The sequence below is a fragment of the Pipistrellus kuhlii genome, unplaced genomic scaffold (assembly GCF_014108245.1).
Source record: "Pipistrellus kuhlii isolate mPipKuh1 unplaced genomic scaffold, mPipKuh1.p scaffold_m20_p_8, whole genome shotgun sequence".
Taxonomy (NCBI): Eukaryota; Metazoa; Chordata; class Mammalia; order Chiroptera; family Vespertilionidae; genus Pipistrellus; species Pipistrellus kuhlii.
Window position 1 is genome coordinate 47,620,530 of NW_023425584.1, and position 15,985 is coordinate 47,636,514.

At 35.5% G+C, this 15,985-nt stretch overlaps 1 protein-coding gene across 1 annotated transcript in view; it reads right to left on the reverse strand.

Moving 5' to 3' along the window:
• TTC29 (tetratricopeptide repeat domain 29) overlaps positions 1-15,985 on the reverse strand; it is a 148,037-nt gene that overhangs the window by 37,654 nt on the left and 94,398 nt on the right. Inside the window, exons 9-10 of the mRNA XM_045576686.1 lie at positions 15,250-15,373; positions 10,553-10,781 (exon numbers count right to left, since the gene is read on the reverse strand). Of these exons, the coding sequence (XP_045432642.1) occupies positions 10,553-10,781; positions 15,250-15,373 (353 nt within the window). The remainder of the gene's footprint in view (positions 1-10,552; positions 10,782-15,249; positions 15,374-15,985) is intronic.

Sequence of the window (15,985 nt, forward strand, 5' to 3'; positions counted from 1 at the left end):
CTCTCCTTCTCCCTCGATTTACTCCCACCATATTGGTCTTCTCATTGCTCCTTGAATAAGCCTCGCTTTACCTGCATGTCTTTTCCCCACCATTGTAGATATTCACACAGCTTGTCTGCTCATTTCAATCAGGTGTCTATGCAAACCACACCTCTTCTGTGTGGCTTCTCTGAACCTTCTTATGAAAATAGCCTTCTCCAAGGCAGTCCCTTCCTGTACTTCACCCCCTCTTTTTTCCTTCATAGCACTTGGCATTATTTCTAGTGGTTGCCTGTCAGCATCTAAACCTCCATTTCCATGCTTCAGAAATGACAATTCATGTAAGGCATTGAAAAGCCAGATACTTTTCCAGCTTCCCCTGCAGCTGGGCAGAGTCATGTGAGCCAGGCTCCACCAGTCAGCTGCATACATGCCAAAGTTTGCATCCAGAGCTGTGATTTGCTAAGCAGGTCCATGCAGAATCCAACCTGGTGAGGTATGGAATCGGCAAGGACTCTCTACTTTAATATTTTTCCTGACAAGAAATTAACTTGCTAATGTGAATGTGCTGTTTAATTTTTTTCTGGACATTTTTTGCTCTTATATAAACATGCCTTTAGTATATTGTCACATATATTTTTATTCATAGAACAGGGTTGTAAATTTTTTTGTAACCCTGTTAACAGGTTTGTATAAATATTTGCACAAATCTATAACTATTTTTAGATTTGTGCAAATATTTATACAAACCTGTTAACAGGGTTACAAAAAAATTACACTTTGTGAATATAGATTATTACACTTATTGGTATTTAAAGTTGCTTTAATTTTAGTATATGGCCTGATATTTCTTTGTTTTACTTTAAATTGTTATGCTTAAAAGAGTCAAGAAAAGAGTCTGAAGAAAGAGCAATAGAATCTATTGGTCTACTTATCTTTTACAAATTATATTTTTCTTGGCATGTACTGAGAAAGTTACCCAGTAGGAAGCTAATATTCTTTAAAAGAAAATTCTTTTGTTAGACATAGGAAGTGGCAGTATTATGCATAATTATCTATGCAATTACACTTGCACATGCTTAAACATTTTTAGCCAGAAATGCTTAATAACATTTGCATGGTTAAATGAGACAGCAGAAACAACTGGAAAGGCCTCGAGGCATGGTCATCTATTTAAGCATCCACTTGGATTTTCAACATAATTAGTCATATAATTGTGTGCCTAAACTTAGTAGATTCATGTAAGTAATTATAAATTATTAAAATGCTGTGTGTATTTGCTTTCTATTTCCTGCCAATCAAATTATTAAAGAATATACTATTTTCATATTTCATTGTAGAAGTCTTCAGATAAAGTTACAATGTAAAGCCCTGTATGAAGGTGAATGAATGAGTGAATCCATTGAGATGAGAGATAGTTTATATAGCTACTTGGATATCCATATTTTAGGAAGAATTCCTTTGATCAAATCAAAATAACAGTCTGTTCACCCATCCTCACTAAGACTTTTATGAAAAATGTTTCACTTGCTTATTTTATAATCAATACAATGAGCTTTTAAATTTATTAATTTTGTCTCCAATTTTAATTAATACCTAAAGGTTGGACATATATACCATCTTCCTTCTGTATAATTTATCTCCTTCTTTTCATAATCTTATTAGTGGTTGGTGGCAAAAACTTGGACCTAATAGATCTAAACAGTGAAAATATTAACCTCAAAATATTATGATGGTCATTTGGATGCAGATTGTTCTAATGTTTCTCACCAATCTCTTCTTGACTATTGATTTTGCAGCTTCATTTCATATTTTCACTGTTATTTTAATACCTAAGTTAAAAATATGTGGAGATTCAAGGAAAACTATGTATTCCTTCCCAGGAGCTTACCTAATAAGCAAGACTAGAAGACCTTTGAAAGGATTGAACTAAAATTCCTTTGATAACAATACAACCTACATTTTATTAGTTGTATTTCACAATACAGTTGTATTACATCAACTAATAAGATGTATAGTCTTAATTCAGAAAAATCAGATATCTCACCAAAGGCTAAAATTAACCAGCTTTTTTTTCTTTCTCATTTTGGGTGCCTGATTCCATGTTGGAAGTCAATAAATGCAATCCTTTAGAGGCACAGCACTTAAAAGAGCTAACTTTAGTTTTCCCCATTGGTTTGACTAAATCCAACTCTGTTTACCTTAAGGGCATGATAAACAACACACACATCTATTTGCTCAGGTTTTTTGATTGAAGGTTAGAATGCACTGAAAGGAAGAAAAAACAACCTGAGTATATTGTAGTGTTAAAGGATTGGGGTGATGAATATTGGTCAGTGTGTTTAATAGTTATTTCATTGTAAGAGTAGTTGAGAGGACTGAGGAAGTAAATGTGTTCAGGTGCATTAGTAGTGTTTCAAGGAATCAGTTAGGAAGGTTAAGACACTGGTCAGGATGGACTGGCATAAAAATTAAGAAATATTCTAGCATTTCTTCTCATTAGAATTTTGCTTATTATTTCCCATACTTGACTCATTGTACCATTCCTGGGAGGCAGGAATCATCCATGAGAAGTGAAATACATATCCAGCGACTGCTAGCCAACTCAGTCATCATAATAAAGCATTATAAATAATTTCTAAAAGAATATACATCATGACAAGTGTTTATTTTTATATTAATTATGCTTAAGAACATGGACTATAGAAATATTCACTCTTGTCAGGGAGTTAAAGACATAGGAAGAACAGAGTAAAAAATATAAAGGAAAGTGAATTCTGGGACCATGGATATAACTTTTGATTGGTGTTGCGATTAAAAAAAATAAAAATTCATAAAGATGAAAATACCAAGTGAAAGAAAAACTCCCACACAATACCCTGGATCAGGGAAGTTTTGGGATGAATTAGAAGCCAAGAAAATGTGTTTATTTACTAGGTTCATGTTTTAAATACAGTATTAATGTCACTGTTTTGGGGAAGAAATCATATGGATCAAGAATCACTACAATTGTCCTAACAGAGCCTTTCGAGCACAGTAACAATAAAGCAAGACTAGAAGACCTTTGCCCCCTACCAATTAGGGGGAAAAATGGTAAAAGTATTTTAGTTAAACTGGCAAATTGTTTAGAATCCATGGTCACAGGTAAAATGATGTAGCTAGAAGCGAGGTAAGACCCTCAGTAGGAATGAAATTAATATAAACAAGTGACAACAGGGTTCTGCCAGAACTTCCAACCCTCTCCTTCTACTGGAACAGTGCCAGCTATGTTTGCACCAACCACCAAGCTTTTCGTAAGCTTTGCAAATGAGCAATTGCATAAATTGAAATTAAACCAGATTAGAGAAACTCAGCTACATTTTTCTTGGTGAGTTCAGTGTACATTGGAAAGTTAAAACTGGTAACACCATCAGCTACCAAGAACTGTGAGCAGAATCTAAAAGAAGTACAATTTTTGTTCGAGCAATCAAGAATTCTCTTTTATTGCACCATGGCAGCAGATAGAGAAGGAGACTCTCAGAGGGGGAAAAAAAAATAAAAGAAAAAAAGATCTTTCAACCCAAGGGATATAGAGCTACATTATTATTTCCCAATGAAGTGAGAATTAGTTTTCTGAAGAATACTTGATTCCTAAGGAAGCCAAACTTGTCACTTGTGTTGTAGAAAACATACAAAGATGGATGAATCATATTTGAATGAGGAAATTTGAAATTCAGGCTCAAATTCTGCTGTCCTTTTTAGTTAAGGATTTGGTTGCAATGAACTATTGATTTGTCTTTTTCAGCATGCTTCAGATTTGGAATTATTTTTTTACCATTTGCAGAAGACATCCAATTTCTAAGTTCTTTCTTGAAATGTATTAGAAGTACACTTTGATAACCTATCAATTTAAATTAGATTAATGGAAAAGATGCATATCTTTCTTAAGCTCTTTGACAGTAGCAGAACACATATAAAGAATAATATTTTAGCCTGACCAGCTAGGTAGTTGAGCATAGACCTATAAATCAGGAGGTCCCAGTTCACTTCCCTGTCAGGGCACATGCCCAGGCTGCGGGCTTGATCCCCAGTGTGGGGCATGCAGAAGGCAGCTGATCAATGATTCTCTCTCATCATTGATGTTTCTCTCTCAAATCAATAAAAAAGTGTATATATGTATATATATTTTAATGTTTCATCTTCAACTTGTCTAAGCAAATCTGTTTTTTGTGTGACTGGAAATGGAAGTAAAACACAAAGGCTCTCTGCCTCTAAAAAGTCACAGGGAGCCCTGGCTGGTTTGGCTCAGTAGATAAGAGAGTTGGCCTGTGGACCGAAGGGTCCCGGGTTCAATTCCGGCCAGGGGCACATTCCTGGGTTGCGGCCTCGATCCCCAGTGGGGGACGTGCTAGAGGAAGCTGATCAATGATTCTCATCATTGATGTTTCTCTCTTTCTCTCCCTCTCCCTTCCTCTCTGAAATCAATAAAGAAATACATTTAAAAAAAAAGTCACAGGCAGACTTGAAACACAGAAACACACAGTTTATGACTTGTCATACAGAGAAAGGGCTGTCTCCATTTTCCCACTGGAGCTTCCACTGCTGCTATCCAGGGGTCTGTCGTCAAGAAGCCTGAAGCTCGTGGAGCCAGGGCAGCCTAAGGTAAGGGAAGAAACTGCTCCGAAAATCACCGTGGCTCACCCCAACAGAGGGTTATTCTGTGCCCACAACTATGCTGCTGCCAGCATAAATGGCTTTCGAGAGCAGGTGCTCTGCATCTGCACATTGAGCGATCCAGGCTGCTTCAATCTGTGGCTCCAGAATTTTTAAAGAAGCTCCCTCCCTGCTCACTGCAGCTAGACAAGAACCAGCTGCAGGATCTCAAGTGGGCTCTCCTCTGCTGGAGCCCAGAAGTGCCTCTGGCTCCTGGGCCAGGACTAGTCCCAGAGCCCTGGGCTGGTTTCCAGGGACTGAGAAAAGCCATCTTCCATGTGCCCAGTGTAAGAGAGTGAGAATGTTGGAGCATGCTTCCAGGGAGGCCGTGGACTGTACCCCAGATAGAGTTAGCAGTACTGACACCAGGCCAGGCCTTGAGATATGGTCTCATGGCCCCTTCCCAGCACGTAGGCCTTCTTTCAAGGGCAGAGCAGGACTGACTCCATTTTGTATTATGTCTTCCATTTTGTATAAAATGTATCAATCACCCAAACCACCCTTAAATCAGCCAATAGAAATACAGAGGGAAGTAACCCAGCGTAACCAGACCCTGGCCCTCACCCCACCAATCAGAACCAGCCAACTCAGTGGACAGAGCATCACCCCCTTACCAAACCCTAAAAGCCTATAAAAAGACCACACTTTCAGAGCTCGGGGCTCTTTCCATTCTGCAGCTGTGTCAGAGGCAGGGAGATCAGACTCGAGTTTGGATAAAGGCTCTTTTGTTTTTTTGCATCGGACTCGGCTCCCTGGTGGTTCTTGGGGATCTTAAAATCTGGGCATAACACACAGAAGAGTCAAGAACCAGGTACTGGTAAGCACTTGTGAATTCGACCCCCTCAGCAGTGGTTCCTGAGCCCTCTCAGTACTACATTCACTCAGTGAATGTTTTTCTGATGAGAGGGACCTTAGCTTTCATCACTTTCTTGAATGGGAGCCTGATGTGTCATATAAAAATTCTAATAAGCTTTTGATTCCCCCCCCCCACAAAATAGGTATAGATTTATATTGAAAAGGAAAGATTTGAAATCCAGGAATAGCTTAGAGAAATTGACTTCTAGGGTAGATTCCCAGACTTTAGATCTTTGTGTTGGCCTCGTTATTCATAATTATCTTGCCCCACAGTGCCTGAATGATTTCAACTACACACTGTATCACAACTGTTCTAAGTTTTGGTAACAGGCACTTTTCAAACATTTAAAAAAAAAATCACAATTGCTCTGAAAAGGTTAAAGGCTTTCAGTCATTCACGGTATAGTGTGAATCAGTTCACTCAGAATGATTTCTTCCTAACAGTGGTCAGGACTTGGAGCCCCTGAAGGACAGGTGTTCTAATGAGGCAAGAGGTTAAGTTGGGAGGAGGGGTAAGTAAATTTAGAACATGGGACATCTTTAAAATTCAGAGAAAATGTTAGATTCTGAGATGCTGCCTAATGCTTGAAATTAATAAAATGATTATTCAATAAAAAGTCCACAGTTGAGGCATTCCTTGAGCACTATTATTGTTGCGGTAGCTGCTGGGGTTCCAATAGTGATCACAATGGCTACTCTGTGCCAGATAATGTGTCAGCACTGCTTGGCACTTTATTGTTACTGTGCTTATAGCTCTTAGAGCTTTTACCTGTTTTTTTAAGAAACAACAACCAAAAACCCCCACCAGCTAAATGACTTGAGAAATAGGAAAATTTACCTCACATTAAAAAAAAAAAAAAAAAAAGGAGGTTAAGTTACAGGATTAGTTAATTTAGCATGGAAAGAGCTCATTAAGGACATAGACTCCTTCCATGCTTTTGTGTTCCATCACCAGTTTGGTAGCTGGTGGCAAGTTGGCTAAAGCAGCTCTAGGCATCGCACATTCGAGTAACATTTAAAGTCAGGAAAAAGGAAATTGCATCATCTTGTGCTCCCTTTTAAGAATGAATAAAACCTTCCTAGAAATCCCTTAGAAGCTTTTCTTCTCTTATATCAATAATTAGAATTTCACATATCCTCCCTACAGCTATCAATTGGCAAGTATCAAGAGGTCGTAGTGACTGGTTTATATTAGTTATATAATAGTCAGCCATTGGGGATGGGAAAAGGCCTGACCTCCCCCTAAGGACATGCCCCCTAGAAGAAAGAGAGCAATCAGGATTCCCTTAGCAGGAAAGAAGTTGGGCAATGGCCACTGAGTCGGCAACCAAAGGGACTGTCAGGGCAACCTTCGGAGGAAGAAACTCATCTTCCCCTGGGTATGAGGTCAAAAAGGTTGTTACCCAGGTTCGCCACCTATGATGTGATAGAAGTGGGATTCAAAGTGGTTGTTCACAGTAACTGGGAATATGGCCTGAGAAGAGGGCCCATCTGAAATACGCCTTTTCCAAATTCATAGCCTTGTCTCTTTGGAAGTTGCCTTAATCCTGTCATTGAGTTTGCCTACAAAGCCTTAAAGAAGTGTTATTATAGAGTACAGGGAAGGAATTGGGAAGTAATTCTGTACAAGGTTATATATAATGATTCCTCTCATTAACCTTTATTTTTTCTTCTCACTCCCTCACTGTAAGTTAATATACTTGTAATATTATGGCAAAAACAATGTAAAGGGATTTTTATATAGGATTTTCTAGAAATCATGTTTGCAATTTATTTATTTATTTATTCATTCATTCATTCATTTTAATCCTCACTTGAGGATATGTTTGAGAAAGAGAGAGAGAGAGGGAGAGGGAGAGGGAGAGGGAGAGGGAGATTGGGTCTGTGATCTCCACAAGGTAAAATAATTAGCTTTTCATTACAAAAAATTTCATGATCGTAGAGATAATAGTTATAGTAAGGAAAATCAACAGAAATTTATAGGCCCTTAAACCTTCCAGAGCTAACAAATTTTTGTTGCTTCAGGCTTGAAATATGTTATTGAACTGCAATAGATTTGAATTTCTTCTAAATTCTTAAATTTGGGAAAAGAATCTATTTTTATATTACTATTGGAAAGGGAAGGAGGAATATGAATCCACTCAAACTATTCCTCGAAGTATCAGAATAGTATGAAGGTTCCTGTATTTGCTGTGCTCCCTCTGAAGGGTACAAAGATAAGAGGATTGCTGGTGAATGACTGCTGCATTTCATCCAGAGACCTGAGTGCTCTCACTGCCTTATTCCCTTAGGGGGTCATGTTCCTCTGCTTAAAAGAATATTGCCTGCTCTGTGAGCTAATGATTTGTTTGGAGGATGTGAGTCTCAGAGGTGAAGATAACTGCACAGTTTTTATAATGTATCTTTCAAATCTTTGATCTGCTTTTTTCTGAATACATGGGACCACTCTGTAGCAAGATTAAAGACACCTTTTCCAACTAGAAAGGCCACATTTGAAAACCTAAAAGCTGCTCAGACTTCCAAATAATATTTCTGCATTTTGTCAACCTCATACTTGGCGTTGTCCTGCATGGTAATCAGAATGCAAAGCTGGATTATAGGGTTGTTTTTCTCATATTTTCCAAGGAGATGGGAACTATAAATCTTATTTTTAAAAGTGGTTAGTGCAAACTAGTTTATGGCTAAGACATACATACTCATTTTGAATTTTCTTTAATTTGACAAATATTTACTTGCTAGCAAGCAGGTGATAGACATGTACCTTCTTTCTTATGAAATGCCAAGAATCAGAACCTGTTTCCAGAAGACTCATATTCTCAATGGGAAGATAAGGCAATTAAAGAAATGGCCAAGATAGTATGCAAAAATATGACAAATGAAAAGCATTTGGGATTAATGAATGAGATTCAATGTGGGAACAGAGAGAAAAGATAACATTCAAGTGAGAGGGGAATCAGGGAAGACTCTAGCATTTGAGAAGGTCCTTACAGAATCAGTGAGATTTTTCTGGGGAGCGTTAGGGCTGGAAGTGAGGTGTCTGGGAGGAGGTGAGTAGCTGGGGAGGGAGGTGGTCAGAAAAGGTTGAGAAGATTGTACTTAATTTACAGTAGGGAGACAATGAAGGTTTTTAAGTAGAGCAAAGATAGGAGAATAAGCATTGTGGTTAAGGAAATATTTTGGAAACATTATGAAGTAGACTTTAAAGTGTACTTTGAGCTAAAATATTTTTTGTAAATAAGCCATTGTGTTGATAATGTCATACAGATTTTATTTCTAAATAGAACTGCCCCTAAAAATGGTAAACATCCTAATAGCATGAGAATGAACTTATTTATATTTGAATCTGAATGATGATTATTTCTCACTTTTATAATGATGTCACTCATCCATGCATAGATTTCTAATCTTGATCAAATGAATCAGTAAGGGGGTGTACTTTCTTAGCATTCTGGAGAATTTAATCATCTCTCATATATGAGTAGCTGAGGTTTTACTCTCCAAATAATAATTTCAAATTTTATTCTATTGCCAAGTCCTTTAGAACACAACACATTCTTACAAAATATATAGAGATAAAATATAAAAAAATAGAAAAATAGCTTTATAGGGTAAAGAAAATTAAAATAAGGTTTTAAAAAAGTCAAAAGCAGGATTATAGCAATTAGATACATGGCTCTGATCAGAAGCTGGTTTTGAGTATTTTTTTTCATGATTATCATGTGATGGCTAAAGTCCATTCAAGGTAAACTTGAAAACATGAGTGACTCAACTCTCTACCAAACCTTTTATCAAAGCAAGTATTCTACTAGATGGATCTCCTGGGAAGGAAGAATGAGAAATGAAAGCGGAGATAACTCCAAACTACAGAACAAATTCCCAATATATGACAAGACAACATTTAGAAGTAAGCAAAATATAATCAAAAGTGGTTAGCAATAATTATCCATAGTAAACATACATATTTTGGGAGTACTTGAGCACATTGAAATTCAACAAGCCCTCTGTTTTTAAAGACTTCCTTTTGTGTGTTTTTTTTTTTTCTTACTGTGCATAAATTTGAAATGAGACCATTCTTACTTCATAACTAGGGGACAGAGGGTGGTGATTGGTATTTTGCTAATATAGAGTCAATAAAATTCATTTGTGCCCAATTTACTGTTTATTCCATGGAGGAAATAAATACCAAGAGAGATTACTGTTTTATCTAAACAAGGAAAAAAAAAAGAGTTCAAAAGTGAAGATGCTTCTTCACATTACAAAATTTTGCCAAATGATTCCACTTGAGTTATCCCAAAATATTTAAAACATGTTACTTTAAAAAGTTTGACTTGCAAACAATCATGTAACCCAAGGTCTGTCACAGGCAGTACTGTTTAAAAACAAAAAACCCACCCTAATCTAAAATTCTTAACTGAGGACTAAAGCCTACTTGACAGGCAAAACTGACCTCCCCTACCAAATTATTTGTTTTAATGGACTATTTTGACTAATTGTTACTAGCAAACATACATAGGGAAAAAGTGGCATTGAGCGAAATTACTACCAAATATTGTTGAAGTTAATATTCAAACTTGAATTGATAAAAATTAGGAAAATTCGCTACCATCAGAACAGTAAGAGTCTAATATTAATCAGCTTCTATATACACTTGTTCTTGTCAATAAGGCACAACACTGAAAAGTTTTTAAAAAACATAAACTTATTTCAGTCTTCACAACTGATCACCACTTACTGTTGAATATTGAAGATCACTGATATAAAACCTACACACACAGCTTGAGGATGGTCATTTATCAAGTTGAAGGCATCATTCCCATGATTTTATGCTTTCCTTAAAATTGAACATACAAGATAGCGCAAAAGTACATACAATATTCACATAAGGAACAAGTAAAATTGCCCATACAATTAAAAACACCAATGACTGAGTAAACCTTTACAAATGAAAAAGACTTAGTCATTAGGAATGATGCAAAATCTAGTGTTTAAAAACAACAACAACAACACACACACACAAATGGCTTACCAGTAACTGGATCAAATGCAATATTACTTCTAGTTTCCTTCCATGAGAGCAGAGTGTTAAGGCTGGAGAGATCTGCAGCTTCTATATAACTGCTAATTGTCATCATCATCTGATGAGCTTTTGCTATTCCATAATGAACTTTGGTTTCATCCATCAGAGGCACATTTGTTAGCTCTGCTGTAGTGTCAAAAGCTTGCTGAAAGTATTCAGAAGCTTTGTTGTAGTGTCCCTAAAAATATAAGAGAAATAATTTTTCCCTAATTTTCAGTTTACCATTTCACACGTCTTCCCACCTAGACAAGTACCACACTGTTTTTTCAACAGTTAGAGCAGTTCATCTTCAAGAAGACAGTGATGGCAAGCAGGGACTCTGTTACAAAAAGGTTTTCTTTAAAGATCGGGATTACTAACTGCATAATTCTTGAAGTTAATTCACTAAGAAAGCTATATCTATCAAATATAAATAAGTTCATCCTCACACTATTAGGATGTTTACAATTTTTAGGGGCAGTTGTTCTATATAGAAATAAAATCTGTATGAAACGTAAGTTTTTTGGATAAAAAATGTTCAAATATTAGCATTTTCATATGGTTTAACCTAATATATGATAGCAAAAAGAAGTTTGGGAAAGAATAAATCAATTCACATTGATATGGATGGTATTTTCTTACTTGTAGTATTGGATTTACCTAATGAAACATTTTTAGTTAGCTTTAGCTATCAGACACAGTGCAAGATAATTTCTAGCCAAGCTGTTAAGCAATCATCTGTGAAGATAGATGTGTCTGTTGACTTAGTGTTTAGTCTTATTCTCCCACATGCACATGCCATTCTTGGCTGTAATTAAAAAACAAAAGATCTTGGTAGGACTAGTACAACCTAACTGATCATTTAAATGTCCATCTCTTCTCCAAGTTCTCGGCAACATTTTAAATTACAAAAATTAAAGGTCTTTGTCATTGTTCTTTTTTGTTGTTGTCATACTCATCTCTCCTCCTAAAAGCCATTGCCTGCAAATGAATAATTTTCCCCTAACTTTTATGAAGTATCAGAGCCAGTGCCAAGTACTTCACATATAGTATGTCATTAGCTTTCATAAGACATCCTATGAGTAAATCTTATTTTACAAATTATGAAATTGAATCTCAGAGAAAAGACTATCTTCTGCTGCGCCAAGTCTTCTGAAAATCCTCATTAAAAACTCTTCCTCAGAGAAAGGTATTTTTAGAATTGAGCGATATTTATAAAAACTCCAGGCAACAAGATTTCCTTTTTTTACTGACATAACATTTGGGGCTCCATTCTCCTCTCTCCTTCCCTGCCCTACCCTCACCTTACTTTCTATCACACATACACAAAAATTTACATGCATTCTCTTTTGAAAGAAAACCCTTATGAGAGAATGCTTTGTTATGGATTTATGAGTCATTCTCTCACAATGTTTTATGAAGGAATTAGAAATAAAACCACCACAGTAATAGCTTTATACTACACACCAGTTCAGGTGAAGTGCACACTCAACTCTATGTACCTCAGTGTAACTAGAGTTCAGAGAGCAGTCAAATGGACTGAATAAAGAAGTTGCTGGCAAGATGAGGAGAGGGAGAAATAAGGCTTCTGTGAGTTATGAGCAGCACATATAACATTCTGTTACATGCCCACAGGACAGTTTAGGTGAACCATTTATTCAAATAGTTCATTCCAATTAAATTTGCCAATTTAAACAGAATCCTTCTATATTATATAAATATTTTTTGTTTGCTGAGATGAGCAAGTTTTTCTCTTATTTCAAAGTATAAAACATAGAATAATAGAATTTATATGAGAATAAGATTACTTAATTAGGAAACAAAACTATCAGATATGTATATGCCAATTAGTAAATTAGATGATTGAGAAACAACACAAATATTGAACATGAAAATAAAATTCATTAAAATTATAGATTGTCCTGATAGACATCAAAGATATATGATAAAATATATTAAAATATATGACTAGACCACATTTTTATATTTTTAATGTGTTTTTGTTTGTTTTGTTTTTAATTTCATAGAGAGGAAGGGAAGGGAGTGAGAGATATAAACATGCATGTCCACTACTGGGAATCAAGCCCACAACCTGGGCATGTGGCCTGTTCAGGAATCAAACCATGATCTCCTGGTTTATAGGTTGATATTCATCCACAGGTCAAATATTTTTCTTTTTAAAAAGAGAAGTATAAATATCTAATTACTGTTCTAGTTATAATTCTGAGCTTTAGGCTATTTATTGTTTTAGGTGGGAGGCTCATTTAGGAAAATTAGGGACCATAAATAATTAACATATATTTGAATTTCCCGAAATTTTTTGGTATATTATTTCATTTATGTTAAAACAAACTCATTCATTCATCCACTTATTCATTAGCCATTTACTATATGCCAGCCCCATGCCAGACATTGGGAATTCAGCAATGAAACAAGTTTACGATTGGGAGGTGAGCTAGCTATCAATGTGTTTATGTACCTAAAACTTTTATTAGATTTTATTTAACAAGTGCTTTTTCTCCCTCATAAATAGAAACATTAAAATGAGGTAATTATTATTATTATTTAAATTTTTGCAATTATTACATATGTGCCCTTCTCACCCCCATTGACTCTCTCTAGGTAGCCCCCACCCCTCACCCCAAGTCTTCACCACCCTTGAGGTAATTATTGTTCCCTTAAATAGTACCTAGCATTCAATTTTTAGACACACAACTGCCATAAAACTGGCATTAATGTAATTTCTCTAGTCTAAAACACTCTTAATAAAATACCACATTAATTCTCAAATGCAAGTGCTTTAATACATACCTTTTTGCAATGAGACTCCATTAAGGTATATTAGATTTCCAGAATTTTAATTCTTGAAGAGTTTAATATCTAAATTTAATCTCTCCTCTGTCTAATCTGGATAGTTCACTTCTGTTATTAGTTAATCTCTATCCTATTATAAAATTCAGAAGATTCTAGTAGTTAATCCTGGTAATTTTAATTACGAGTTTGAGAATATATAAATGAATTTATGCATTTCATGAATGCATCTTACTAGATGAGAACTTCATTTAATGTTATAAATATCACTGATAAGCATTTAGTGGAAAGCTTCAGGACAAGATCTTGATGACATCATAGGCCTTAAAACAAAGCTTGTGTTATTATACCATAAACATAGAATTTTCAAGCATGATTCTGATTCTTACTAGATTTTTTTTGGTGTCTAAAATGTTACTTCATCTCAAGCTCAGAATAAGTGGGCATTTTCTCAGAAATAAGGAAGAATAATTTCTTATACATTTTCCCTACTATTTTAGTGTTGGAACCACCATTGTTTTAACTACGTTATTATTCATTCTCTGATCTTATTAGGGAATGAGAAATCTCATTAAGTTATTTTCCTTAAAACATTCTCATTTGACCACTTTGTATTAATTATATGTTTTCAATGAACAGTCAGTCCAGAAAAAGATAATCTGAGGAGGGCAGGATCGGTGGCCACTTTCAGGACTATGTAGTAAAATAATTATTTTACTACATAACAGAGAATTTATCTAAGGTAAAGGATATTTTTAAGATATGTTAATTTTAATTATAATAACACTTATACCAGTGAGAGCAAACTCCAACATTTTTTCAAACATAGTTTTGTACTGAAATAGTGGCCTCATAATAATATTATTTCTTAGACATTATTATTAGAATACATTACATGAATATATGAAACCAGAAAAGGTCTCATCATATGATGAGGGCCTTAAGAGGTAGACTGACAAGTACCATTAGATTTGGTTTTAAAGATTCAGTACAAGTTTTCAAACTGCCAAAATATTGTACAAGAATAAAATAGAAGTTTAGGATTTCAAAAGTGAGAAAAGACTACTCTTCAGTTATATAAAATTGGTTACAAGTTTATTGATTGTTTCAACAAACTAATTTTTTAGCTCACCAACTCTGAGCCAGGTTCTCTGCTGGACATCAGAATAAAATAATAAACAAGGCAGATACGCTCTTTGTTCTCATTAAGCTTCCATTCTAGCCAGATTAAACAACAATAGCAACAATAAAATGTCACAAATAAAACTATAAGATAACTGCCGCATGGAAAGTTAACATTAAAGTGTGACCTGCATTTCACTAGTAGTGGCCTCTTGAGTGAGATACTTTTATTTTAGACTTTTTTTCCTCTCATCTTTATCTCTTCTTTCCCATAATCAATCTGTGACTAGAATTACACATTTCCTTCAGAACTGTTCTTGGGACTGTCCTGTCTTCTCCTAGCAGGGGCATCACTGCTGGATTAGTAAAACGAGAATTTGGAGCAAGAGCCACTAATGCCAGTGTCAGTTGATGAGAGCCAATTAATATAATGAAGTTCCTTTGAATTTAAATATTTTAATTGCCCTTCACATCTGAAATTACTTAGGACCTGCAATGGCCGTGAAAATGGGCATCAATGTTGGCAACTTGTGGTGACTGTGCCCGACCTGGCACTCAGATCCTGGGGGAAGAGGATAAAGAGACAGTTCTCTTTCTAGTCACTGCCCTGTGCGTCAACTAAGCCCCGCAGTCCTGGGGTCATTCTGCACAATGTATGGGGAAAGTGAAGATACAATGGGAATAGAATTTTAAAACTACTTTCCCCCAACATAAGTGAGAAACACATTACTCACTTTTTCATTGTAGATGTCACCAAGCATTGTACTTGCTTTCACCACATCTAGCTTTTGAAAATTGTTTCTTGCCAGGTTCACAAATTTCTTCAGGTATATAATTGCTTCTACCATATCTCCTTGGCTAGAATAAATAAAACAGAAAGCTATTGGAGTATCATTTCACTTAATGTCACAGCGAAGAGAAGATCTTGTGTGTATTTTGCTTTAGAAAGTGCAAGGTGGTTACCAGGATAATGAAATTTAAAGTGAAAATATCAAATTAAAAATACATAGCTTGATTTTGTGGGAATATCTAGTAAGTTATAATGCAAATCTTGTAACCTTCATGCACTGCTGGTGGAAATGTAAACTGCTGCAGCTGTGTTGAAAAAGAGCTGGTCAATTCCTCAGAAACTTTGACATAGCGTTATCACATGATCCACCTATCCTACTCCTACATATATACCCAAGAGAAATGAAAATATCTCCATACAACAGTTTGTACATGAATATTCAAAACAACATTGTTCTTCATAGCCAAGAAGTGGAAACAATCCAAATGTCTATGATAGATAAACAAAATGTCTTATATCTGTACAATGGGATATTATTTAGCGTCATTCTTATAAGAAGGAAGTATTGGTACATGCTATTATATGGATAAACCTTGAAAACACACTAAATTAAAGAAGCCAGTCACAAATAGCCACATATTATATAATTCCATTTACATGAAATATGCAGTAGGCAAATC